At 42.1% G+C, this 27578-nt stretch overlaps 1 protein-coding gene and 1 long non-coding RNA gene across 2 annotated transcripts in view; one reads left to right on the top strand and one right to left on the bottom strand.

Moving 5' to 3' along the window:
• The window catches only part of LOC311257854 (F-BAR and double SH3 domains protein 1-like), a gene marked incomplete at its 5' end in the record, with an annotated part of 84718 nt that overhangs the window by 20155 nt on the left and 36985 nt on the right, over window positions 1-27578 (top strand). The window contains one exon of the mRNA XM_084353791.1: window positions 19886-20014. Coding sequence (XP_084209917.1) covers window positions 19886-20014 — 129 coding nt within the window. The remainder of the gene's footprint in view (window positions 1-19885; window positions 20015-27578) is intronic.
• On the bottom strand, window positions 22812-25401 carry LOC311257855. The gene is made up of 3 exons (XR_014622665.1): window positions 25226-25401; window positions 24448-24597; window positions 22812-23196 (listed from the first exon to the last, which is right to left on the bottom strand). It is a non-coding gene; the product is annotated as an uncharacterized lncRNA (long non-coding RNA).

Genomic DNA, 27578 nt, shown 5'->3' with positions numbered 1-27578 from the left:
CCACTCTCAGTTGCCAGTCAGGAATGGGGCTTCTCTCCTGCCTTGAGAAAAGGGATAGTTGTCTTCCTGGGGTGGTGTTTACTGGACTGAATGGCTGCAGTGACTGTTTCCGCAACTACTTTGAGCACCTGGTCGTGGTGCCAGCAGTAACATCTGTCGGTTAAGGATTTGGGGCAGCTGTTGAGGAGATGTTTGAGGGATCCTCTCTCAGCACACAGGGGCCAGGAAGGTGTCTCAGTCTTGCCCCAAGAGTGAAGGTTTGCTCGACTTGGTAAGGTGTCATAGACAACTTGGACCATAAATCGCTTGCACGGTACCCCCCTAGGCCCAGGGGCAGAGGCTGATCTTTCTGCCTTAATGACTTCCTGGACTTCCCTCCAGCTTCGTTGCCTGATCCTTGATGTCAAACTCAGTTGCTGGAGGAACTGGGCTTATCAGGGCCTTGTTGCCAAGGTGGCCAAGGTCCTGCTCTCTTGCTGGATCACTCAAGGCGTTGCGAAGGAAGGAGTTCACATCATCCGCTGAACACCCAAGGTAGTCACTTCGCTTATCACCAAGCAGTTTGATAGTAAAACCGAAGAGGTTGGCAATAACGGATGTTCGCTTCTTGGCACTTTCCTTGTCTACTGTGCAGTAGTGCTGCTTCTTGAGAGTTCTTAGCTCTTGCCGCAACTGTTGTATTTTCATTGCCTTGTGGTTCTTGTTGTAGGGTTTCTTGCAGTTCCTTGTTTCGGTGTGGCCAAATGGTGTGTGTTTGTACAATTTCGCACACATTGTTGCACTGCTGCCGTTCACTCTTGGTGGTTGCCTGCTGGTGGCCATTGATCTGCTGTCGAACTACTCTGCATGCAGGCGCACAGAGGTGCTGGGCTCTGTAGGGTGAGTGCTAGACGTGCCCCTCCTGTGTCTCACCAGGAATTGGTCCTGTGCATTGCAACCATTTCTCCCTGTCCAAGCACTTCATTCTGGCCTGATGGAATTTAAGGTCACGCAGATTCTTGCACTTTTTGCCTTTAACAAACTAAGTTAAATAAACTAAAGATGTGTAACATTAAGTTACTGTTCATCCTTGCATAAGCCTGAAGTGAAACATACAGTCTAACGTATATGTTTACGCCCAGCTTGAAGGCAGTGTGGAGATCACTGTTAATTAGCTGTGGCAGAGTGTAACTTTAACCAGTGGTGCAGGTATACGGTATATAACTACATATTTTTCAGTCGGCATTGCGTATACACACTTCTAAATCCCCTCTGGTGTGCATCTTCATTACATTGTTTGAGGGAATTATAGGTAACTGCATACTTGTGGACGCAACTGTCACTAATGCTAATGAAGCTCCTCGGGGATTTAAGCTGTTATTTTTCTAATTTTGACGATCCAGTGGCAGTTGCCACTTGTTGCCATAGCAGCAGTAAACATCACGTAACGTTATGCAGGGCTCGAAATTAACTTTTTTCCTCAGTGTCCCACAACTGTCCCGAATTCTACTTTGTATTGTCCCGGATATAACCAACAGTGTCCCAAATTTAAATTATTGTCGTCGCCCCCCCAATTATGCAGAATACATATAATTTGATCCTTTTTTGTCACTTAACCATCACACTTAACCATCACACCACCATTTATATGGTCCACCATATAAGTTTAAAATACTTATTTTATTAAACATATGAATATCAGTCTGATCTGTTGCCTCTCCTAGACTAGAAGGGAAAGGAGTTGTTTTAAGACATGTTTTCTATTGTTTCTCAATATCCAGACTAATTTATCATTATGTCAACATTAAAGAATTCTGATAGTTTTGTTTTTCAATTCAATATGTTATGGCTGTATGGTCTCTGTGTTCCATAATACAGTTTAATAAATGTATCTTTTTTCAGTTGTAATTACAAGTTATTATTACAAGTCAGTAGTACTACAGGAATATCATTTTATCTTCTGTTATCATTTATGAATGTCAATCATCTTGCTCTCACTCATTCACCCACCCCACCAGATCTCCCCCTTCACATTTACTCTGCTTACTCCTGCCCTCCTACACAACACTCCTCTCTGTCTTGATGTGTCACTCTCTCACATACACCTCAAGACCCAAAAACACAAAACATTGTTCAGGTGCTCCCTGTAACCTATGAGTTACTAGCCCTTTTCACACAGAGACGCCGCATTATCCGTTTCTCCGCCGCTGGCTGTTCACACAGAGCCGAGCAGCTCCGGCGCAAAAGACGAACCAGAGTATAATTCACACAGAAAGCCGGCGATGATGACGGTACACGTCATCATCATGACATGTATGATGACGTGTGTGTTTTTTTCAAGGTGTTTCCCGGTGTCCTCCTATATCTAAACATGTACCGCTGACTGTTTATAATCATATGGATGCTGTTATGATGTGTTGTGATTGAGATCCTGACCCACCAAACATCCTGGAAAGTGACAAAGTTACATTTTTCGTACAAAATACATAATCGCCATCAGTAAACAGGACGCTGTCTGACTATTTCACTTGCGGGGGAGGGATGCTGTTTTCTGGGGGGAAAGTTCACTGAAGTTTCGGTCAGGACGGCTGACCGCCGCAGAGATTTTTTTTCTTGTCTCACACAGAGTAGAGTAGACTAACTGCCTATCGTGAGGTGCCACGAGAACGTAAGCCTTCTATAGTTTCGCCGCTCACACTTTTTTATTAAATTATTCAAACGACAAAGTAACGTCTAGATACTCATATTTAATGACTTTGCAAACAACACCCATTTCGAAGTTTAGTTGACATTTTTTTTTCACTGTCCCGTCATTGTCCCGGACCAAATATATTTGTGTCCCAGTAGGAATTTTTATGGTCCCCGGGACATCGGGACATCGTTAATTTCGAGCCCTGACGTTATGGGCTGATGGAATGTGAATACTGTACTCAGTGCAGAATCAGGCTTTACAATACTGTGATTGTTGCCATTAGTACAGCGGATAACCATGAAAATTGTGCACTTTTTGAAAGAAACATGAAACTTCTACCATAGTTAGGTTATACAATGAGGTTTATTTTCAGATCTGGAGGGAAGTCAGATTTGACCTCTGAGGCCTGGGAGAGGTCAAATCCAAGATGGCCGCCAATAATATTCAAAAATGTCTCACATTGGAACCAAACACAGTAGAAAAACACTTAAGGTGTCATTTCCTACTAACTTTTAGGTGCCCATTCCGTTTCTGATATCTGTTGAAATCACCAGAATTCAAGAAAATGCCTTTAGATCAATATGGAGGTCAAATTATGCAGACATAGGGAGGTGTACGGTGCAAAAAGATTGTTTATTTCCAAAATAATAACAGTAATGATGATGACAATAATAATGCCAATAATAATAATTATTATTATAATTAACTGATTTATTATTTAACTTTTTAATAATTCATTTTTTAACTGATTTATATAGCACCTTTCATAGAACCTAAGGTTGCTCTACAAAACAAAAAATCATCAAGGGACGGATAAGTGGCTAACAGACAACACCACGGTCCTTTCATGTCAAGATCACATAATGCAATGATCAAAAGATCTTAACAGTCCCCAGAACAAAAACAGAGATCTGTACATTTAAGTGCAGCTTTGACACACGAGCACCGTCCAGTGCACCCTTTCTGGCAGTTACAGCGGATCAGCTCATGACAAGACTTTGCTGCTTCAGGGAGAGTGGTCCAGAGTGGCTGCCACCCAGTGGTTTCCTTTGTCCAGCCCCAGTGAGATGGCTCTGGCATCTCTGGATCCAGGACCAGTGACTGGTTCTAAATGTTGGCCTGAAAGCAAGTACACTTGATGTGCTGTTTGAGGGCAGCCTGGGTTTAAGGGGTGTTTTCTAAACTCCTGGACTTCTGGGAGAAAAGCTGTTTCCTGGCATCATTCACTTCCATGCTCTCACTGGTTCGGTCATACATGAGCACCACAAATCGTTCCAGCAGTAAGTCAGGTGGCATGACATCTGTATCATCAGATATGCACTCTTCATTGTACGCTTGTTGCAGGAGTGTATAGGAACTTGCAGCCATGACCTGGTGTGCATGGCGGGTCTTGGTGACATGTTTGGCATGTATGAAGGAATTGGCTGTTCCAGAACTTGCAATGACAGCCTGGACCAGGGCATTGGTCCAGCCACTGCCTTCTAGACAGTCTCCCAGTAACTTCAACATGGCCATTTCGATGTGTAGACCACCAAACATGATCACAAAGTGATCTTCTCCATAAGTGTCTCGCCAGGTCCACTGTATTTGTTTAGCGAGAGCATACAGTGGTTGGTCGGCAGCAAGGACAGGAATCTGACCAGGGTTCACATGTTGAACTGCTCTTTTGATGATTTCCATAGAGTGCCGAATCATTGCTACTGAATGTGCATTGTCAAGAAAGAGAGGCAATAGTGCGTTGATTGCTGCAGGGGGGATGATGGCTTGGTGAACATCAGTGTGGTAGGCAGACCACGATATCATGCCATCAATGGTAAACGTTTCAACAGCTGTATTGACTTTTCTGAGCCATGCATACTCATCCTCTGTGGCGGCTGTAGAAACCAGGAGGGTGGAAGGTCTCACAGGACCTGTGAAAATGTTCTAGGGGGGTCACCTGGTGATAATTCCGTGCTGTGAAGGAATAAAATTAGCCACACATCCCATGAAATAACAACTAATAACTGAATAATACAGAGACTACAAAGAAATGAATTGAAGAATGTTTTGGGGTACATAAAAAATGAATATTTTGATGTTTTTTTACCTTGACCTTGAATTCTATTGGTTTCAAAGGTATCAAAAACAGAATGGGCACCCAAAAGTTAGTAGGAAATGACACCTTAAGTGTTTTTCTACTGTGTTTGGTTCCAACGTGAGGCATTTTTGAATATTATTGGCGGCCATCTTGGATTTGACCTCTCCCGGGCCTCAGAGGTTAAATCTGACTTCCCTCCAGATCTGAAAATAAACCTCATGGTAACCTAACTATGGTAGAAGTTTCATGTTTCTTTCAAAAAGTGCACAATTCCCCTTGATTTGAGGGCTTAACCGCTGCACTACATATATTATTGTGAATGTCTTTATTTTTTTATTTTTGTCTTTATTATATTAACTATCTGATGAAAAAAATACTACTAAGAGGTCATTTGAATGCATATAAGTAGGCCATACATGTTTTGTAAATACAATTTTTAAGGTCATCAATATCCATGTTATCCATCAATATTCATTTTACTAAGCTGCTGACACAGTTGCGCAGCGCACAAAGGCTCTTGCTCTCAGTGTGACAATGCACCTTGTGGGGGCTGGAAGACCTGTTGGACGATGGCACATTAAGTCAACAAAAAGGTCCACTGTAATGCTAATCAGCTGTTGTACTGTAAGATATACAGCAGATATTTGTGAACACACTGTTTAGCTGGTAACCACATTATCCTCAGACTCCCTTAAAAAAAATCACGCAATTTTTGGCTTTATTTATACAGGACCTTTAAAATAGAGTTTACCACCACCAGGGAAGCCAGACACAAGAAAGGCTAGTCTAAGGTGAGTAAAACAATTAGGCAGAACACAAAAATCACCCCAAATGAGTCAAAATTAGTTATTCCAAGTAAAAAGGAATAAAAATGATAAAACAGGCAAAATCAAAGAAAAGGAAGAGAGGGAGAAGAAAGAAAGGAAAAGGGGAAAAAATAGAAAATTTAAAAAATAAATACAAAAATAGAAATAAATAAAAGAATAGACAGCAATGAAGGGTGATTAGAAGGCGACATCACATCAAGGAATTAAGAACAGATAAAAAAGATTATGAGCAGTAAAAAGAATAATGGACAATAAATATATTATAAATAGAAAATCTGGTATAAAAAAAAACATCTCTGTGTGTTTTTCTTTGATTTTTTCACATTGCACACTGAAGGCTATATGCGGACTGTGCACATTTATCCTTAAAAAGGAGCCTGACTCAGAGAGGGGAAAAGTGTCAATAAGTTAACACAAAGTTTTATTCAGTCTTGTCCATTGATTCGTTATTTACCGCATTCTTTTACTTATTTATTTATTTATTTGCATCAATAGTGTCAATAAGTGTCAATAAGTTAACCCAAAGTTTTAATCAGTGTTGTCCATTGATTCATTATTTACCGCATTTATTTATTTATTTGCGCATTGATTTTGAGCCTTGTTCATTGTCTGTTGCTGTTTGCATTTGATATGCAGTTGATCCCTTTTATGGCACTTTATCCAGTGTAAACATGTATACGTACAGTGCTGTGCTGGTGTGGTTAAGGGGTGTGTGTGTGGTTCTGTGAATAAACCAAAACAATAACAGCCATCAATAAACAGCTCACAATCCTAAATAATAATCTAATTATTATTAGCGTGAAAATATATGAAGCATCATATACAAAAATAATACACATGATATAATATCACATATACTGACAAAGGAAATAGTCAGTGGCATTAATGTAACATAAATTACCCTTTAAACCATCAGCGGTGATAGCTAACACTGCTAGAAATACACACTAAAGCACCAGCTACAATCTAAACTAGCAGACTTATAAACAGATAAAATATAACAAGAATGAAACAATGCATCCAGTAAATAAACAATATAACTTACTTTCCTCTGGACGCACACTGAACCCCAAACGGTGGATCAACTGATACAGAGTATCAACTCAACTTCATCCACCTGCCATACACACGTCTCACCATCGTCAGTCTCTTCTTCACCTCTCTCTCTCTCACACAATCAGCGGCACTCTGCCTGATTAAGCGCGGGAGCGCCCCTAGTGGCTGGATCCACTCAAATCACCTGCTCTATCATACAATCTTCAGAACACACACTGTTAAGCTTTATAAGCTACATTATAATTGCTTATTCATTATTGGTGAGGATAATTTTAGATGTTGCCTACTGTTTTTTTTTTTTGTTTTTTTTTTAATTATTATTTCATTCCGAATATGCAAATAGTACAAGGCTTCCTGATTGCTACTAAGCAAATTATTTGCACAACATTATATAGAAATGAAAATTTGAGGAAGCCAAATAATAATAAAGCACAGAAAAAATAAATAAATGACATATTCGAAAAGGAGTGAGAAGAAGCATAGCTTGTTAGCTCTCACCCCTTTGTCTAGATAAAAATTATATATATATATACACATACATATACACATATACACACGCATACACCCATACACTTACATATACACATACACATACACATATATACACATACATATACATACATACATACACACATTCACATAGGCTTCTCTAGCTCTCATCACCATGCCACATCAATTAATAAATAATAATCACCAATAATCATTAATGATCATTATCCATTGTACCCGCTAAACAACATGTTTTTGTACATTTTCTTGAACTGGTTAATATTTGGACTTTGCTTGAGTTCCTCACTTATATTGTTCCATAGCTTGACACCAGAAATAGATATACAGAAACTTTTCAAGGTTGTTCGTCTGTTTAAGCTTTTGAAGTTGTGTTCCCCTCTTAATTGATAACCTCCCTCCCGATTCCTAAATAAATTTTGTATATTTTCGGGTAATTGTCTGTTTTTTGTCTTATACATGATGATTGCTGTTTGATAAGATACACTGTCAGAGAATTTCAGTAGTTTTGATTGTATAAAAAGTGGATTTGTATGTTCCAAGTAGTTGACCTTGTGAATAGTCCTTATTGCTCTTTTCTGCAGGATGGTAAGTGACTGTAATGAAGTATTTCCCCAAACCTCAGCACAGTAATGTAAATATGGCAAGACCAGTGAACAGTAAAGTGTATGAAGAGAATTATGATCCAGTAATTGTTTTGCTTTGTGTATGACTGTAGTGCTTCAGGAAACTTTGGACTGTACATGTTTGATGTGTGGTTTCCAACTCAGTCTGTCATCTACTGCAACCCCAAGAAATTTGTTTTCATGCACCCTTTCAATTTCAACCCCATCTAATTCTATTCGCACCTTTGTGTTCACTGTGCATTTGCCAAACAACATAAACTTAGTCTTACTTACATTTAATGATAATTTATTCCAGTCAAACCATATTTTTAGTTTTTTCATTTCCTCGTTTATAACTGTTTCCACTTGTTTAATGTTTTCTCCTGAACCAAACATATTTGTGTCATCCACAAAATTGACCAACTTTAACCACCTAGATACTTTACACATATCATTGATATACAGGATAAACAATTTGGGGCCCAATACTGACCCCTGGGGGACACCGCAAGCAATGTCCAAATATCCAGAGCAGTGATTACCCAACTTTACAAACTGTTGCCGTCCTTTCAAATAACTCTTTACCCAGTCTAATACCAGTCCCCTTATCCCATATTTTTCCAGTTTATTGAATAGTATGTTATGATTAATTGTATCAAATGCTTTTTGAGATCAATGAATACTCCTATTGCATGTTTTTTATTGTCTATTGCATCTGTGATTTCCTCAATTGATTCCATTATTGCCTGTGATGTTGATCTGTTAACCCTAAACCCATACTGACTCTCTGAAAATAGTTTGTGTTTTTCCAAAAATGCATCCATTCTATTGTTAAAAAGCTTTTCCAATATTTTTGAGAGTTGTGGCAGTATTGAGACAGGTCTGTAGTTTGTAAAGTTGTGCTTGCTCCCAGTTTTGTATAGCAGAATGACCTTAGCAATTTTCATCTGGTTTGGAAATGTACCAGTTTGAAAAGACAAATTGCAGATGTGTGCTAATGGCTTCGATACCCCCTTGTGAAGAATGGACTTTGTCATAGTCAGGGGGCTCGTGTTCCTTGGGGAAGCAAAGTGATGCGGGACCAGGAAGTGAAAGTGAAAGTTATCACTGTAATGTTGGTGTTTGCGTGAACAATGTATGGACAAACGGAACGGAATGGGTTATGGAGCCGAATCGACGGGTACCGCGTCGTTCGCTATGATGTTGGCAGAAGTTTGGTGAGTAACTGAAAGATGTGTGAAATAGTGATCGCGTATGAATGAATTATGCCGCGGTTGCTGGCACCACATGCAATTGCAAACGCCCGAAGCTCCGTGTGTGTATGCGTGTGTGCGTGTGAGTGTGTGTGTGTGGTAGTCCGTTTAAATATTGCAGGGAATGTCAGGCGTGTTGGAGGAAAAGAGGGCTAACTTTTCACACTTCCCTCCTCCTCTGGAGGCTCACCACTGGGGTGGCGAGACAGAAAATCTGCCACCATGTTCTGCTTTCCTGCCCTATACTGCACCTCAAATCTGAATGGCTGCAGAGCCAAAAACCAACAGGTAATGCGGGCATTAGTGTCCTTCATTTTGCCTAGCCATTTCAAGGCTCGGTGGTCCGTCTCCAGAACAAAGTCTCTACCTAGAAGGTAGTATCTAAAAGTGTCTAGTGCCCACTTTACGGCCAGGCATTCTACGGCGTAATACCGTGTCTCCCGGGGAAACAGCTTGCGGCTTATGTAAGCCGTTGCTGCTCTCCCTCACCCTGGAGGAGTACTGCCCCCAGACCAACTCCAGAGGCATCGGTCTGTACAGTCCATGGCTGGGTAAAGTCCGGGCTCTGCAGCACAGGGCCGTTGCACAAAGCCTCCTTTAAATCCATGAAAGCCTTCTCATGCTGCTCCTCCCACCTGACCTTCACCGGACCAGACTTTCTGGTCAGGTCAGTGAGGGGCGCTGCTCTGCTCGCAAAGTTTGGCACAAACCGCCGGTACCACCCAGCAAGCCCCAAAAAGGACCGAATATCCTTCTTGGTCTGGGGCTGCAGGCAGTCCCGGATAGCCTCAATTTTGTCCTTCTGGGGTCTGATTACCCCACGACCTAGGATATGTCCCAGGTACCGCACTTCCTGCTGGGCCAAAGTGCATTTCTTGGGCTGGGCAGTCAGTCCTGCCTGATGTATGCGCTGTAGCACCCCAGGTGGCACTGAAGATTACGATGTCGTCCAGGTATGCGCCTGCGAAAGCACCAGTCCCATCCAGCACACGGTCCATCAACCACTGGAAGGTGGCTGGCGCTCCCTGCAGGTCAAGCTGCATAACTTTAAACTGGAACAGTCCCTGGGGTGTCCTGAAGGCTGTGTAGGGCCTGGCCTCCATAGCCATTGGCACCTGCCAGTAGCCCTTACACAGGTCCAAAGTGGAAATGAAGTGCGCCTTTCCAAGGCGCTCGATAAGATCTTCCAGCCTAGCCATGGGATATGCATCAAAGTGTGATCGAGCATTTACCTGGCGGAAGTCAATGCAGAAACGCATACCACCATCCTTCTTTGGAACAAGGACAACAGGGCTGCTCCAGGCGCTCTCTGACCGCTCAATCATGCCAAGTCTTTGCATCACCTGCAGCTCCTCCTGGAGGGCAGGCAACATTCGCTCCGGAACTCGGTACATCCGCTGCCGGAGTGGTGTGCTGTCTTTCAGCAGGACATTGTGCTCAACCATGGAGGTGGCTCCGGGCTGGTCACTGAACAGGCCATCAGGGATGACAGCTAGCAACTCCTGCTGCTGTTGTGGGGTGAGATGTGTGATGTCGATCTCTCCTGCTGGATGGTCGGTAGGGAAGAACTGCTCCGGAGTGTCTTCCTCCTCCTTCACTGCTTGTACCAGCAGCTGTTGGCTCAGTGGCACCTCTCTCTCGTGCCACTCTTTCAGCAGGTTAATGTGAAATACCTGCCGCTGCTTTCTCCTCTCTGGCATTTCCAGCTCGTAGGTGGTGGGCCCCAGCTTCCTGCTGATGCTGTAAGGTCCCTGCCACTTGGCCAACAGCTTGTTCTCCTCCGTAGGCTGGAGTAGAAGAACTTTCTGGCCTGGCTGGAAGGTTCTCTGCCTCGCTCTCTGGTCATACCAGCTGGTCTGGGTCTGTTGCACCTGAAGGTTGTCCTTCACCAGGTTGGTCATCTCTTCCATCTTCTCCCTCATGGTGATGACATAGGTGAGGATGTTGGTGGTGGTGGGCTTTGGTGACTCCCAGGCATCTCTGAGGAGATCAAGAGGGCCCCTCACCTGTCTGCCATACAGGAGTTCGAATGGTGAGAACCCTGTTGAGGCTTGGGGAACCTCCTGGTAGGCGAACATGAGGCAGGGGAGCCAACGGTCCCAGTCCTTGATGTTGGCAGCCACAAACCTCCTCAGCATGCCTTTCAGTGTCTGGTTATATCGTTCTACCAGTCCGTCAGTCTGGGGGTGGTAAGGAGTGGTCCTAATACCCTTAATTCCCAACAACCCATACACCTGCTTCATGGTTTTTGACAGAAAAGCTGTTGCCTGATCAGTTAGAATCTCATGGGGAATCCCTACCCTGGAGACTCTGACTTCACTTCTTCCCCGGAGTCCTTGTGCTTTCTAGTCCTACAGGCTCCCATGGATCCTGGCCGCGCCCGGGTCGTGGATCGTGGATGCGCCTACTGCTATGGCCCTGCCTGATCGTGGATGTGCCTACTGCCATGGCCCTGCCTGATCGAGGATGCGCCCACTGCTATGGCCCTGCCTGACACCCACCACTACTGTTGCTAATATTAGTCATATCTCTGTTACATACGTTCCACTACTATTATTGTAATGCATTACTACATACTATCCTTACCGTTAACCACTGCTACTGTTATCACTAGTAATCACATTTCCATGTGCATTTCATTATTATTGCTGTAATACCTCTTTATGTACTTTCATTCCTGTCAACCATCCATTATAATTGTATACATTGTGATCTTGTTGATCTGGTCTGATCTGTTGATCCAACATCTATTACACGTCTGTCCTTCCTGGGAGAGGGATCCCTCCTCTGTGGCTCTTCCTGAGGTTTCTTCTGCATTTTTTTTCCCCTGTTAAATGGGATTTTTTGGGGGGCAAGTTTTTCCTCACTCGAATCGAGGGTCGAAGGACAGAGGGTGTCGTCTCTGTACAGATTGTAAAGCCCTCTGAGGCAAACTGTGATTTGTGAATTTGGGCTATACAAATAAAATTTGATTTGATTTGATTTGATTTGAGAATAACTGCAAAAGTACAGGGGCAATGGTTCTAGCCGTGACCTTTCGTAGGGGAAAAGCTTCAGGGTAGCGGGTGGCATAATCACAAATTACCAGTATATATTGGTAGCCTGCCTGTGTACGCTCTAGGGGGGCAATAATGTCCATTTGCTCATTTATTTGCTCAAACTTGGAGCCATATGTGATCATAATGATGATGAGAAAAGAAAACACATTAACTAAAGGTACAGCCTATACTGAGATTCGAACCCATACTAGCGGATGATTCTGCTTACTGAGGGAGCTGCTCTACCAGGGGAGCTATACATCAGTCACGATGCTCTCATGTGTCTTATGGATCACCGACCCGCTGCCCCAGCTGACACACATCAGCGTCTGGACATACGTGCTGCTGTTGTGTCTTCAACCTAAAAACTGATCTTTATAGATTTTTTCGTTGAGTAAAAATCCTCTCTGAATTATGGAACTGATAAGAATCATTTCTTAAATGCTTGTATGGACGTTGAAAGTTCTGTAGGCTGTGCGTAATTGTTTCTGCCTCCACTTAGCCGTGGCTGCAACGAGCGAGCAAAATCACAACCTCAGATGTCTTTAGGGTATCAGATATTATTATAGGCTATTCTTATATTTAAGCAACATCCAGTCAGGCCGTGATATAGGCTCACGGGGGCGGACTGGGACAATAATTCAGGTCGGCAATTTTACCAGTAAACAGTGATATAGGCTCACGGGGGCGGACTGGGACAATAATTCAGGTCGGCAATTTTACCAGTAAACAAAGGTTCCTTAAAAAACAACTAATGTCCATATTTTAGCTCTACTGTAAAACAAAGAAAGCACAAGTGATTATCCAAGGTCACCCAGATAATTGAGGTGTCCCACCGCTGTGAAACAATCAGTCTCAATCAATCTGATACGGTTTAGCAGTCCCCCTCTCCATTCACTCTACCTGTAGCCTAAAACAGCGCCACTCTCCATTGCAGCTACATTGTGGTCAAATGTGGAATTGTCCCAAAATCGTTTGAGCTGCAATTCAGTACTATGCTTCCACCTAGTGGCTACAGTTGTCACATACATTTCACGCGTTGCGTGAATCTCGCTCCCCGCGAGTGAAATGGCCACTTTGAAGTAGTACCTACTGTACATGCCTGGCCAGAAGAATTTGCCAGCTATTCTCTGGAATGTTTTTACACTACCCAAATGCCCTGCCCAGGGAATTTCATGACCTAAGCTCAGGATCTTTGGTCTCAGGCTACAGGGAACTACTAGCTGCTCAGTGCTGCTCCCTTCAGGCTGGTGATATAGCAGACCCTGTTGCACAAAGTAGAATTCTCCCGAAAGAGCTTTTGCCTGACCTGTGCTCACCCCTTCAACCTCTGTAGCCTCACTGAAGAGTTCTTTTAGGGACTCATCTTGCCTCTGCAGCTCTTTTAAATCATGGGGAATTTCCCAGATATCTTCCCTCACAACGGGCGGAGGTTCTGGCTCTGAGTCCGCCATAACTCAAACCGTGCCCAACAGCTTTTCTCGTCTGCGCTGCTGACGGGTCTTTACAGCTTTACATTTCTCCTGAGAACTGATCTCCCCTTGGCTGTATGGCATCATCTCTAACAGCCTCTGGGTCTCTGTCTTTGTCTGAGACCTGGTTCTGGCAGTATGAGCACATCCTGACCCAAGACAACTGGATGGCTCAACCCTCTGACAATGCCAGCTTTAAGCTTGTATGTCTGCTCTTGTACCTCAAGACAAATCTCAGCTATAGGGTACTCGTGCTCATCTCCGTTGACACAGCACACTCTGAGGCGTTCCCCTGTCAGCGTTTCAGGCTGATCCACCATGTGGGGTTGCACGAGAGTCTGGGTGCTGCCGGTGTCTGTACTTTGCCGACATACGAGGGGTCCTTTCTAGTCCCTGGACCCGAGCACATGTTAGCGCTTTTTGCTCTCTTAACTGGGCATTCTCTAATGAGGTGTCCTAGCTTACCACAAAAGTCACATACAAAGCTGTCTTTGCTCATGGGGGTTCTGGTTGTAGGTGGGCTTGTAGGTCTGGCGTGAGGATTGTGCTGTGGTGGGTAATATCTGGTGTTTGGACCCCTACTCTGCTCGCTATACCTAGGACCAACTCCACTCCCATACCCCACAGATTTACCCTTAAATATCGGTCTGCTGGAGCCTTGCTGGCGGAAGTCTTTCGTTCCACGGCGAGCAGCCATGAAAGAGTCAGCAAGCTGCATGGTGTCCAGTCTGTGGGTCATGCTCCTTGACCCACACCCGCACCTGGCAACAAAAGAAAACTTCAGAAAAAAAAACAAACAAACAAAAAAAGATGAACCCAACGGTTTCTCAACTCTCAATACTTTCTGTATACAATCTCACAGCAAGTTGCCACTCTCCAGACTCCCACACTGAGGGCAGAAAACCCTTGCTTTAAATAGCCCTTCAGCTACTCTAATTGGGAGAAACCAACGTGACAGGGTGTTTTTTTAGGTACAGTGATTCAGCTGATATTTTATACATCACACACAGCTGCTCCAACACTAATAATAATAATAATAGATTAATTATTAATTATTATTATTAATTTATATAATTGAAAAATATTTACATTTCACTACAGTCAAACATTTTGTAATGCAACCATAGCTTCCCCCGCTTAAATCAACACTTTCCCCTGTCCCAAACAGGGAATAAATTAGTCATAGTCAGGAGGGTCGTGTTCCTTGGGGAAGCAAAGTGATGCGGGACCAGGAAGTGAAAGTTATCACTGTAATGTTGGTGTTTGCATGCACAATGTATGGACAAATGTAATGGAATGGGTTATGGAGCCGAATCGACGGGTACCGCGTCGTTCGCTATGATGTTGGCAGAAGTTTGGTGAGTAACTGAAAGATCTGTGAAATAGTGATCGCGTATGAATGAATTACGCCGCGGTTGCCCGCACCGCATGTAATTGCATTGTGCGTGTGTGTGTGTGGTAGTCCGTTTAAATATTGCAGGGAATGTCAGGCGAGTTGGGGGAAAAGAGGGCTAACTTTTCACACCCCTCGATGACCTGTTTAATTAATGACATATCAATGCCATTGTAGTCTGTAGATGTTTTATTTTTACACTTTTTTACTATGTTGATAATTTCATTTTCATCTATTGCTTTCAGAAACATTGAGTGGGGATTCCTTTCTATTAGTTTATCCATGTAGTCTGCATGCTAGCTCAGGACCAACATCTACAAAGAACTGATTAAAACTGTTTGGCACCTCATCCATATTATCATTTTCAATATCATTTATAACAAAATATTTAGGTAAATTGTTTTGCTTAGCACCATCTCTAATAATATTGTTTAGTATATTCCATATCCCTTTCATATTGTTTCTATTATCCTCTAATTTCTTTTTATAGTATTCTTTTTTGCTTAATCTTATAATATTAGTTAACTTATTCTTATATCTTTTATATTTATCTTCTGCTTCTTCTGTTCTCTGCTTTATGAAGTTCCTGTAGAGTAAATTTTTCTTTTTACAGGCATTTCTTAAACCTTTAGTCAACCATGGACTGCTGTTATATGCTAGTGTTTTATTATATCACTTAATGGGACAGTGCTTATCATATAATGTAGTAAATGTAGTCAATAATTTGTTGTATGCATTATTTACATCTGCTTCTTTATATATTGCATCCCAGTCCTGTGCCATTAATTCATGTTTTAGAGTAGCTATTGCCTCCTCTGTCCTAATTTGTCTATATTGCCTATATATTGCCTATATATTGATATTGCTATATTGTTTATAGCCTATACTATTTACAACACCAAGATCTAGTTTGTAAGCTAACAAAATATAGGTTTGTCCAGTGGCAGCTTGGCATGGAGTCGATACATGATTACACATTATGTGCAATAAACTAACCCTAACTTGAGATAGTCCCGAGTAACAAACTAATATCCAACCAGGATTTTTATTCCGACACACAGTAATCCGCTAATTTATGCGCTTCAACACACACCTTGATATGGACTGAGTCAATGAGGAAATAGTGGGACAGTAGCCCCATTCACACTGCCCTTTGAGTGCTTGGATCCTGCGCAAATTACCCGCATCCTCCTCTGTGTGAATGTTTCAGATGCGGCGAGGGGTGTCTTTGGCAACTTATATGAGGAAAAAAATATTGCAGTTATACGTGGAAAAGCCTCTGTCATCCTGTCTGTCCTACCGACTCTGTGTCACATTCCCGCCCGAAAAACAGTGTATGCCCCCAGCAAAATACTTTAACTCACCAAGTGTTTGTCTCCTTCCACTATTGTGTTGTTGTATGTAATTTAAAGCAAAAAACATAACTATGGTATGTATGGTGGGTCAGGATCTCAATCACAACACATTATAACAGCATCCATATGATTATAAACAGTCACCGGGTACTGATAGGTGGACACCGGGGGGAACACGTCGAAAAAAACCACACAGGCGTCATCATCTCGATGTGTACCGTCACGCCTCTTTTGGATCCGCAGCGCCGGCTTGCTGTTTGAATTGACACACTGGTGCGGCTTTACGCCGGAGCTGCTTGGTTCTGTGTGAACAAACAAAGATGGAGAAGTGGCGAACCTCCGCTGTGGAGATAATGCAGAGTCTCTGTGTGAAAAGGGCTACTGTGTCCAGTGGGAGGAGAGAGAAGCTCAGGGCCCTGATGTGTTCACTGTAGTCTGGACTGCTCACATGTGCCACCTGGTGGTTGTTGGTGCGCAGTGCAGCTAATGCAAAATCAGCTGGATCAAATAAAAGCCCCCCCTCCTTTCCTGCCATGTAGAGGCACCTTTAACGCCCCGGCAATAGCATCCTCTGAAAGGAGAGACATCTGTAGCTTGGGTTGGCTTCCTCCTCACAGAAGACACAAGTTGGGGTGCTAGCCAGACTTGCCATCGGGTCTGTTCCCAGACATCACTGGTTGACCTAGAAATTAGGGTTGCAAGGTACATCTCGAGGATGCGCTGGGATGCATCATCAGTGATGTTCCTGGGTTCATCAGGGATTTTAGGGCTTTCAACACCAGATCCCCTCACCCAGGTGACGCATCCGGGGTTGATAAAGTCCTGGATTGCATCCCAGCAGCAGCAATCCACAGGATCGCCCTCTTTATCCAAAGCCACCAAGTGGCTTTCTCTGCGGATTTAATGATTGTACATATGGCCCCCCTCTTCGCAGCTCTGGTTATTCCAAGTCCTGCCAGAGCTTCACAGTTTAAGCACCCAGCAACCCCCCGGCAGCCCACAATCTGATGAATCAATCACTGTCCCAACAAGGGCCTTCTGCCTTAGCCGTGCCACCACCACCTTCCTATTAATACCATGTGTATTTGGACGTTTCTGCATTATCAATAAAACAGACATTTGCTTGTGAATTCAAGATAATGACCTGCACTCAGTACAGTGCATATATCTGCCAAGGAGGTATGCAGTCCCTTTTAATCCCCTCAAGCCTAATCCAGTATCAAATAAAATATATTAAAATCTGCCAGATCGAGACTTTTAATTGTCCATGCATTATTTAATGAAAAATTAATGAAGATTTCCAAAATCACCCTGTCTCACAAAACATTCCTGGGTCCATTAATGAGGTCTATTGTTGGCTGAGACCCACCCTCCATCCAAGTTTAGTGGAAATCTGTACTGTAGTTTTTTTGTAATCCTGCTGGCAAATCAACCAACCAACCTCCTTGGCGGGGTATTTACTCCTAAGCTTCCTTCTATAGAGCTCAACAGCGCAACTTTTTTGAACAGCTCTTGTTCTAAAAGTGAATTTCCCACTCTTCCACTCCAAATTCTTATTAAAATTTTAACCCTGGAACTGAGCCAACCAACTACAAGATGTGTCACGGTACAGAACCCAAGGCTCAAGTGCAGGCAAAGAGACAGGCCAGAGCAGTTTCAACACAAGATATTTATTTAAAACCCCAAAAATGCAAAACAGACACAGGCTAAAGAGGGAAACTAAGGGGGGCAGCTAATAATTAACAGAAGGCGCTGTCTGCAAAAAACGCGGGACAGGTGAACACAGGCAAAACGGGAACTAAGGCAGCAAACAATTAACACAAAGCGCTGTCGGCAAAAGCGCGCGACAGGTGCGGGAATTTACTATTACCAGAATAGACGAGAGAGAGTGAGCCGGGCAGTCTTTTGTTACTGGCTGGGGGGGGAAAGGCAGGTGGCGATGGCGTGGTGCGGCCAGGTGGAGAACGGCGGACAGGTGCAGCGTTCAGGATAGAGCCGGAATGAGGATTTGATGAGCTGAGTGTAATCACAGCGGAGGCAACTGGAGAGCTGGCGGGTCCGAGAGCGCGGGCGGAGAGAGGAAACTGGAGGCAGAGACGGAGACAGGGATCAGTAATTGTTCATCAAGAAGCATGTGAAAGAGGTATCTCAATACTAACTGATTTTCGAGTTACGGTCCGGCGTCGGGTAGTGGAAGGCGTCTGGCTTTATGGCGGCAGGTGAATGAATGAGCTCGCTCCCCTCCCCGCCGCACGGATCAATCCGCTGATTACGAAGTGGCTGCACCTGTCCGCCTGGAGCCCGCATCACGCCTCCGCCTGCTAGAGAGAGGGAGAGGAGAGAGGAGGAGGAAAAAGAAAAAGGAAAGAGGCTGCCACTATCTAGCCCTAGAAGTGGAGGGCGTGACAAGATGAATAGTGACAAAAACCCTTTAATTTGGATCAAAAAAATTGGAAAACATCAAAGAAAAGGCAATGGATCAAGACTGTGTACATAATTATTTCATGACTATTATGTGACTATTCATCACATAAACCATTGCGACTGATTCTGTATTTTATGAACTTCTGGTTCCCTCGTCTTGAAGTCAATGGGTTCTTTGAGTGGGTTTTGGTTAAATGCCTGAAATACGGTCTGTGGTGAGCACAAGCCTAGGATATTTTCACGTTTTGTTCTACGAGATAAAATATGTCAGTAAATACCCCACGTTTAATTGTAAAGCGTTTATGTTGCTAACAAGTGGTTCAGTGAAGCTATTGGTGGGGACATTAAATGTCATCACAATGTTTTGTTTGCATCCCCCTGGGGAAATAAACTCTTCAAGATATAGAGCTTGCATACTGTCAGTGAGCAAACTCTGGAGCTCGATCAGGACAGTAGGTTTATTTTGTACTGTCAACTCCTACCTCATAACTCTGCAAAGCATATCTCTATTGTGGAACAGTTTTTTATCTGACAGAGGTAAGATACAAGCAAATTATGCTCAAAAAAATATCGCCCCTGCTTCGGGCACTCTGGCTGTTTACCAAAAGTTGACCAAAGTTTAACTCTTTGGAATATTAAAAATCCTGATGTGTCCAGGACCAAAACAATAACCTATAAAAGAGGCTAAAATTGCAGTTTGTCCATCATCAAATATTCTGTTGTTTTTTTAGTGGTTTAAACTGGTCTGCACTATATAAAAGTTGCACAGTTTTGCATTACTAGTCACCTGCTCACTTCTGCCTTACCAGTCTACCAGCCAATCCCTCCTAACCAAGTCAACTCCACTCACCTGGTCTCACAGCTGCTCCTGATCACCAGTTAACCCAGTTCATTCCTTGTTCCCCCTATGTTTCTGTTATCTGGACCTTTATGGGAACCTATCAGTCTGTTTATTTTTCCTGTGTATCTGTCTATCTCTGCCTGCCAGCCTGAACAATCTCCACATAAGCTCTCATTAAAATACAGTATCACTAAAGCTATCCTGCTGCCTCGCCTCCTGTGTTTGGGTCCAACCCCTGTTGCTCACTTACCAGCTTTGACATAAAAAAATATTATTTATTTGTTCCTTTTTCATGTCAAAGTTTATGATGTGTGGTGCATTCGTCACTTGAACTAAAACAATAATTTTGTGTTTGTGCTTGTGCAGCTCAGTGCCAGGCAGACAGAGTGTGACAACCATTTGACTGAAGTTCGTAATGAGTATCTGCTGACTTTAGCAGCAGTCAACACCCATCACCAACACTACTATACCAGTGACTTACCACATATTATGGAGGTAAAACTCACACACACACACACACACACACACACACACAAATATGCTGTAATAGTTTGGGGCTGTGTCTCTTTGTTGATATGGCTTGGTGAGCATATCAGAAAACAATAGCCATAAACTCAAGCCACATACAGTATGTCTGGGGTTTCCACAATACTGTTTTTTTTTAATCATTTTTACCAGGCCCGGTTTTATGGGTACTATTTTATCATACATAACAAAACCAAGGCCACATATAACCTACACTTGAGAGGCTAAAGGAAATGGAGACTCAATAACATGCATCTATCCATGAGCATGAGTGCCACCAAACCAACAAAAAAATAACAAAAAAACAAGACAGTCTTATAATGCTGCTTCTCTTGTATCTTGGCAACACAGTATGTCTTAAAGGTATATTTTTCTATACTGTTACAGCACACACATAAACTGACAAATATAAACTGGAGAAAAGGAAGCTTAAAAAAAAACCTGTATCCGTTGTATATCTGATAAAGCACTGACCACATCACTTCCTGACATATTGCAGGCTCTTGGTCTGTTGAGGTTGCACTGCAAGGTGCACAAACAGTCTACTTTCCCCTTTTTCACTCAGTCTCTAAAGTCCTAGAAAATATTTGTTCACTTCCTTCCTGATGCAAAATTTTCAAAAAAGAATTGCAAATTTGTTGTGTATGTTGTGCAAATACCCCACCATGGATTGATGATATTAATTAATTAATACAAAGCTGGTAATATCTTTAACACATTTCCAGGAAACTTCCCACTACTTTCTGCTAAACTTTGCTTTCTTGATTTTAATTTCTAACTAGTTTCTGCAGGTCAGTAAATTGAAGTGCATTTTTAACAATTTTAATTTTCACCAATACCCATCAATTCATCAGATCAGTCCTACATTACATACCTTTTGTCCTACATTTTTTGTTTATAGTTAGTTGCCATACATTGCTAACAGAACAGAAACATAAATCAAGTGGCTCATTTTCCATTTTAGGTTGAATTCCTTAATTGCTTATAATGTCCCCAGCTGAAAAATAAATGTGCTAGGTGTACTAAAATTTAGCATACTTTTGTGTACTTGAAGCCACACTAATCATCATTATACTTCAAGTGTGTTCATGATTAGTTAACTTGAAGCATGCTATTTTGGAAAAACAAATTTTTTACTAAATATATTTAAATTGTAATTAAATTGTAGAAAAGCTCAACTTGAAGTGTATTTAGTGTACTTTTATGTGCTAAAGTGGAACAACTTAAAGTATATTTTGTATACTTTAAGCATATGGCTTTATATGTACTAATATATGCTTAATTAGTAAAATTAAAGTGTACTTTGTTTGTATTATAAGTACATTAAAAATTATTTGTTAGTGTCACAAAAATATATAAACTTTATACTTTTAATATATTCTTACTGTGCTAATAATATGCTTAATTAGACTTTTAGCTTATTCCAATTACTAAAAAAGCATATTTTGCATAATAGTCAATATACTTTATCATTACTTTGCTATATTACTTTCTACCTTGCACATACTTGCAAATGTATTACCAAATCAAATCAAATCAAATCAAATTTGCCCTCAGAGGGCTTTACAATCTGTACAGAGACGACACCCTCTGTCCTTCGACCCTCGATTCGAGTGAGGAAAAACTTGCCCCAAAAAAGGCCCTTTTAACAGGGAAAAAAATGCGGAAGAAACCTCAGGGAGAGCCACAGGGGAGGGATCCCTCTCCCAGGACGGACAGACGTGCAATAGATGTCGCATGTACAGAGCAGATCAACGAGATCACAATGTATTCAATTATAAGCGATGGTTGACAGGAGTGAAAGTACATAAAGATGTATTACAGCAATAATAATGAAATGCACATGGAAATGTGATTACTAGTGATAACAGTAGTAGTGATTAATGGTAAGGATAGTATGTAGTAATGCATTACAATAATAGTAGTGGAACGTATGTAACAGATGTGACTAATATTAGCGACAGTAGTGGTGGGTGTCAGGCAGGGCCATGGCAGTAGGCGCATCCACGATCAGGCAGGGCCATAGCAGTGGGCGCATCCACGATCCACGACCCGGGCGCGGCCAGGATCCATGGGAGCCTGTAGGACTAGAAAGCACAAGGATTCCGGGGAAGAAGTAAGTCAGTGACATGCAGAGATGGGGCATGTATACAGGCATAATGTATACAGATGGAGAGGAGAGGAGAGGGGAGGAGAGAGAAGCTCAGTGTGTCATTGTCCCCCGGACTAGGCCTATAGCAGCATAACTAAGAGCTGGACCAGCTCTAACTATAAGCTCTATCGAAAAGGAAGGTCTTAAGTCTACTCTTAAAGGTAGAGAGGGTGTCCGCCTCCCGGACCAAAACAGGAAGATGGTTCCACAGAAGAGGAGCTTGATAGCTGAAGGCTCTGGCTCCCATTCTACTTTTGGAGACTTTAGGAACTACAAGTAATCCTGCGTTCTGGGAGCGTAATGCTCTAGTTGGGTAATAGGGTAGTATGAGCTCCTGGAGATATGATGGTGCCTGACCATTAACAGCTTTGTAAGTGAGGAGAAGGATTTTAAACTCTATTCTTGATTTTACAGGGAGCCAGTGCAGAGAGGCCAGTACAGGAGTAATATGATCTCTTTTCTTAGTTCCTGTCAGTACACGTGCTGCAGCATTCTGGACCAGCTGGAGACTCTTTAGAGACTTGTTAGGGCAGCCTGATAATAGAGAATTACAGTATACTAAAGGCTGAAAGACTTGCGGGACTACTTCCAGGTGAAAAAAAACACTTTATTGTATTTGTACCATATCCAAATAAGTACATTGTAAATACAAAAAACTTGTACTATCTCTTAACATTTATACAACAAATGTATGAACATTTACATTATGGCTTTTAAACATTTTCAAATATTGGTACTTTAGTACACCTTGTAGAAATAGGTCCATTTCAGGCAGCAAGACCTAAACATTACACATAAACTTTACAGAACACTGAGAAATAGTGAACAATGAAAAACAACATTCCTTATTATTGCACACCTAACCCCTCCCACCATACAGAAACACACACCACACATTATGTTCCTTTTTTTTGGCTGAACTGCTCATTGTTACACTTTCGTCTGATGGCCGCGTGCACATCAGAGACACTTGTCTGTGAAAACTCCAGAAGAACAGTGTCTGTTGACCGAATAGACAAGAGATAATGTAAGTCACACAGATTATTCATAGTATTTTGAACAGTACATCAAAGGGGTATTCCAGAAAGGAGGCTCGAAGCCTAACCCTGAACTCTGAGTTGACTTAATCTGTGAAGTGAAACTCTGAGTATAGGCTATAAAAACAGTCTCATGAGTTTATTCAGTGGATATTTCAGCTTGTAGCAGCTTTTACCACCAACAGATACCTACTGATTAACACACATCCTGTCTCCTAACATCCTGCTGAGTAAATGAACATGTGGAAGAAGGCAGAGGTGGTGGTCACCTCCACCTCCACCACGTCTGACAGAGGCAGAGGAGCTGGTCCTGAGTCAGGTCGCTGGATGACCAGAGGCTGAGGGCGTCACTCACCCCCAGGACCCAAGAGGCAGACACACACTTTTATCTACAGATAGTACTTGAAGTTATTTAATATTATGCTAAATGCGGCAGCAAATTAGAAACATGTACTTTGAAATTGCATTGTTGGAGGCAATGCAGGCTGATGGTTAGCCTACTTTTGTAGCTATCTGTGGGAAATAAAGAAAGACAAATGAAATGTGAATGATTCCTCTTTTTCTGACTGCTGAAAGGTGATTGATTAACCTGCAAAGTGATAAAAATGAAGAGGTCCAGATCTGAGAGCACGTCAGCGGTGTTGTGTAGTCTGATATTCGATGTGCAGCCGGACTGAGAATATTGTTCAGATAAATGACGGACTGATGAGAAGTGGTACCGTTCGGCTCAGGGAATGGGAGCTAATCTAAACGAATCTAAATAATCCCCCTGTTGTAAAACTATGTGAATTATTTCTGCTTCAACATGATGCTGTTGAGAAGGAAAGGACAGGCCCTGTCAGACAGCTCCGTCAGACTCAGGGTTTCTTCAAGTAAACCTGCTAGCGAGCACGTTAGGTTCCCAGAGTCAGTCACCATGGTGACTGACACAGAGTTTAAGATACCTCTCATTCAGGAAAAAAACCCAGAGTTTCCCTCATCTTAGGGTTCACATAACCTGCTTTCTCGAATACCCCTCTGGAAACTGAGAAATGCTATCAGTATGGTATACCAATACTGCTACCAGTAAATAGTCCAACATGTATTTAGTAATTACTGGTGGTCAGTTTCCGTGTGATCTAGCTGCTATAGAAATCACAGAAGCTTTTAAATAGACTACATGTAACTCAAAACAATGGTCATGAGTAATAGGTGGATATTTTGCTGTACTTTACCTTCTGGTAGAGATCATGCCATTAGCGCTGCCTCGGGGCTGGTCTGTTGCCTCCTCCAGCAGGCCAAAGCCCAGAGCTGGTGAATGTCCTCAGTCTCACCATCCACTCCCCCTCTCACATTGCCTTGTGGCTCTGTGGTTTAGTGCTCATCTGAAGACAACATGGAAATGATAACAGTGGTTACAACTACGAATCACAGAATAAACATAGTGTGCTGAACAAGTGTGTAGGTCCTGTGAAATTCCAATCTCTGTGCAATTACCACATTTACAGGCTATATTTTTTTATTAATGCTACACAGCATTTTGTTTTTATATTACAAAGATGTGCTCACTTGTACTGTGCAATTATCCAACCGTGGTCATATCTATCAGTGAGAGGTGTATATCATGTATACATTTATTTATTTTGATTTTATTCATCAATCAATTAATCAATCAATCAATCAATCTTTTCCTCTACTTAGGACTCTTATTTTGTCGCTTTTGCATTCAGATACTGTACTGACATGACTATACTGTATCTGCAGACATGAACAGCTTTCATACATAAGCTTCAGGTTGGCTGATAAGGTCCATTATTTCTTGGAAGTAGTTTAAATTAAAGTCATAAACTAAGCAGCTAGACGACCGGTTAACATGTACAGTAGGCTAAGACCGTAGCGGGAGAGCGCAGGGGAGTCCGTTCTCCTCCTGGGCTGAAGCCGGTTAGCTTCAGGGCTAACACCCTTCACTTCGCTGCCAGACAGCAGTTGGTAAAACAATAGGAGAGACATTACGTGGTCTGGAGAAGCTTGCGCGTTTATTTCACGAGGTCCTGGCTGCAGACCTCCACTGTGAGGTCGCTACCGCCGCAGGCTCCACTGTCAAGACAGGAAATGCACGGGATACATTTCAAAATAAATTCGCGAATGCACTTCCGGTTGAATCGTTTTCCTCACAAATGCATTAATTAGTAAACAATATGACGTAAAATCTATGAATTCCTTGTCTATAGTGTACATTGTTATATCGTATTTATATAGTAGGCTAAACTTTTTTGTTTGTCGTTTTTGTTCTGTGTTTTCCTTTTATGTTGCGCATGAGCCCCAACGTGGGTATTTTGATTTATTCTGTCCAAATCGAGGACAAAAAGCCAGACTAATATACACTGCACTGCGTGATTTTACAACTTAGTCATTACGAAAAACAAACGGTGGGTGATATGACTCGGGGCTCAATAGTCTATTTGTTTCTTACTACAAAGCTTAGGATCTTGAAAAGAGAAGGTCAAATAGTTGATGAATGGAAACAATGGAGGGCAGGAATAACATTGCTCAGTGCACAATTGTCTTTTAAGTTATTACTCATATTCATAAGCCAACATTTCATAAGATGTCATTGGCCTATACATTTTATTGTGTACTATACAGTACTTCACTGCCTTTTCATTATAATTTAACTTTGACTTTATTGCACTGCTCTTTATATATATTTTAAATTCTGTTGTATTATTCTATATTTTTATTCTTAACCACCATAAATTTCATGTTTGGTTCTATGTCTATGCTAATTATGCTCTTGTGCTGCTGGAACACCCAAGTACCACTAAATACTACCCTAACTCTTGATATCTACAGTATAATCCAAGTGAATTATTAAGTGATCAATGAGAAAAACATAAAAAACACACCAAGTCACAACATGATTAAATGTTCTGTAGCCCTTTATTCTCGAACACAAACTCACTCATCTGTGTGACATTCACAATAGGCTAAATAATTTCTTCTGTCCATTATTTCTTCGCAGAATTTCCACATGTCCTCAGTATTGTAAAATGTGAACTTGAAGGGCTCCAGGATTGCTTCCTTTTCATGCTCATCCACCTCTTCTTTCCACACCCTCCCATATTGCAGAGCTGCCTGTTTGTCCTCCCCCATGCACAGAACATCAGACAGGTCCACTTTGGCAGACAACAGTTGTCTGTTGGCCTCAACCCACTCTGCTGCATGTCTGTAATTGTGCAGAATGCGATCTTCAACCGAGTCCTATGGAAAAGACAGAAAGAAAGATTTCTGTAACATAGCAGCTGCACCAACAGTATCTGACCAATAGATACTGTGAAAAAGCTTACCCCTTCCACTGGTGTGTCCACATCGGCAGGTCTGACTGAGACCTCAGCCTGCTGCTCTTCTTCCTGAAAATATATAGATAAGCAAAATGATCAGTTGTTATATTCAAAACACAAGCTCCAAAAAGACGAAAAAGAAAAAGATCCCATCAGTCAGTCTGGAGGTCAGAGGGCCCTTCTCAGACGTCACTCTAAATGTGTATTTTCTTCCTTGGTATCAAAAATAAAAGTACTGATGGTGCAGAAGCATGCTACTTCTCAGTAATTTCAGTTACTATTCGTTTTATTTACATACTGTAGTATACAACAGAGGTGGAAAAGTAAAAATGTGCCATGTACTCCTGCCACATTTTGATTCCACTTGTAGCTACACTTAAACAGGTGATATCACTAATTAGCTAGTCGACCTCTGGCAAAACATCATGGTGTGTTGCATCGTGTTGGCAGTTTGGCTGTCTCACATATCACGTTGGTGAGTTCAGAAAGACACGTTTTCAACTTTGTGACGATGCCCAGCTAATGCAAGGAGAGTTTACAAAAATGTTTTATAACGTTACATACAAACAAATGCGAACAGTTACTTTATGTTATGCAATATATTGATAACTTACGGTGTTGATGCTAACCGCCATTGGTGAAAGTTAACTTTGACGTTATCTAACTAAGCTTCAAAACAACAACCCAAGCCGACATGTAACATTCGGTAACTTGCATCATTAATGACTTTTATAACGTTATTATTTTACGGCACCTATATTGACGAAGAACACAAGAAACCATGCATTTACTTTCTGTAATAAAAATCAGCAACTCACCGCTACTCGGAACACAAGCTCACTCGCTGATCTCTCTCGAATGAAAAGGCAGGTGAAATCCAGATTTAAATGTCCTCACTTCCCGTCCTGACAGTGGAGGTGTCCTGACTGTGGAGCCTGCACCTGAAGCGACCTCACAGTGGAGGCCTGCAGCCAGGTGCCTCTCGTTTATTTGGCCACATACTGAACTGCACATGCACAACTAAC

This window comes from Pagrus pagrus (genome assembly GCF_965226575.1).
Source record: "Pagrus pagrus genome assembly, chromosome: 5".
Taxonomy (NCBI): Eukaryota; Metazoa; Chordata; class Actinopteri; order Spariformes; family Sparidae; genus Pagrus; species Pagrus pagrus.
This window is presented reverse-complemented; position numbering and strand designations above follow the sequence as displayed.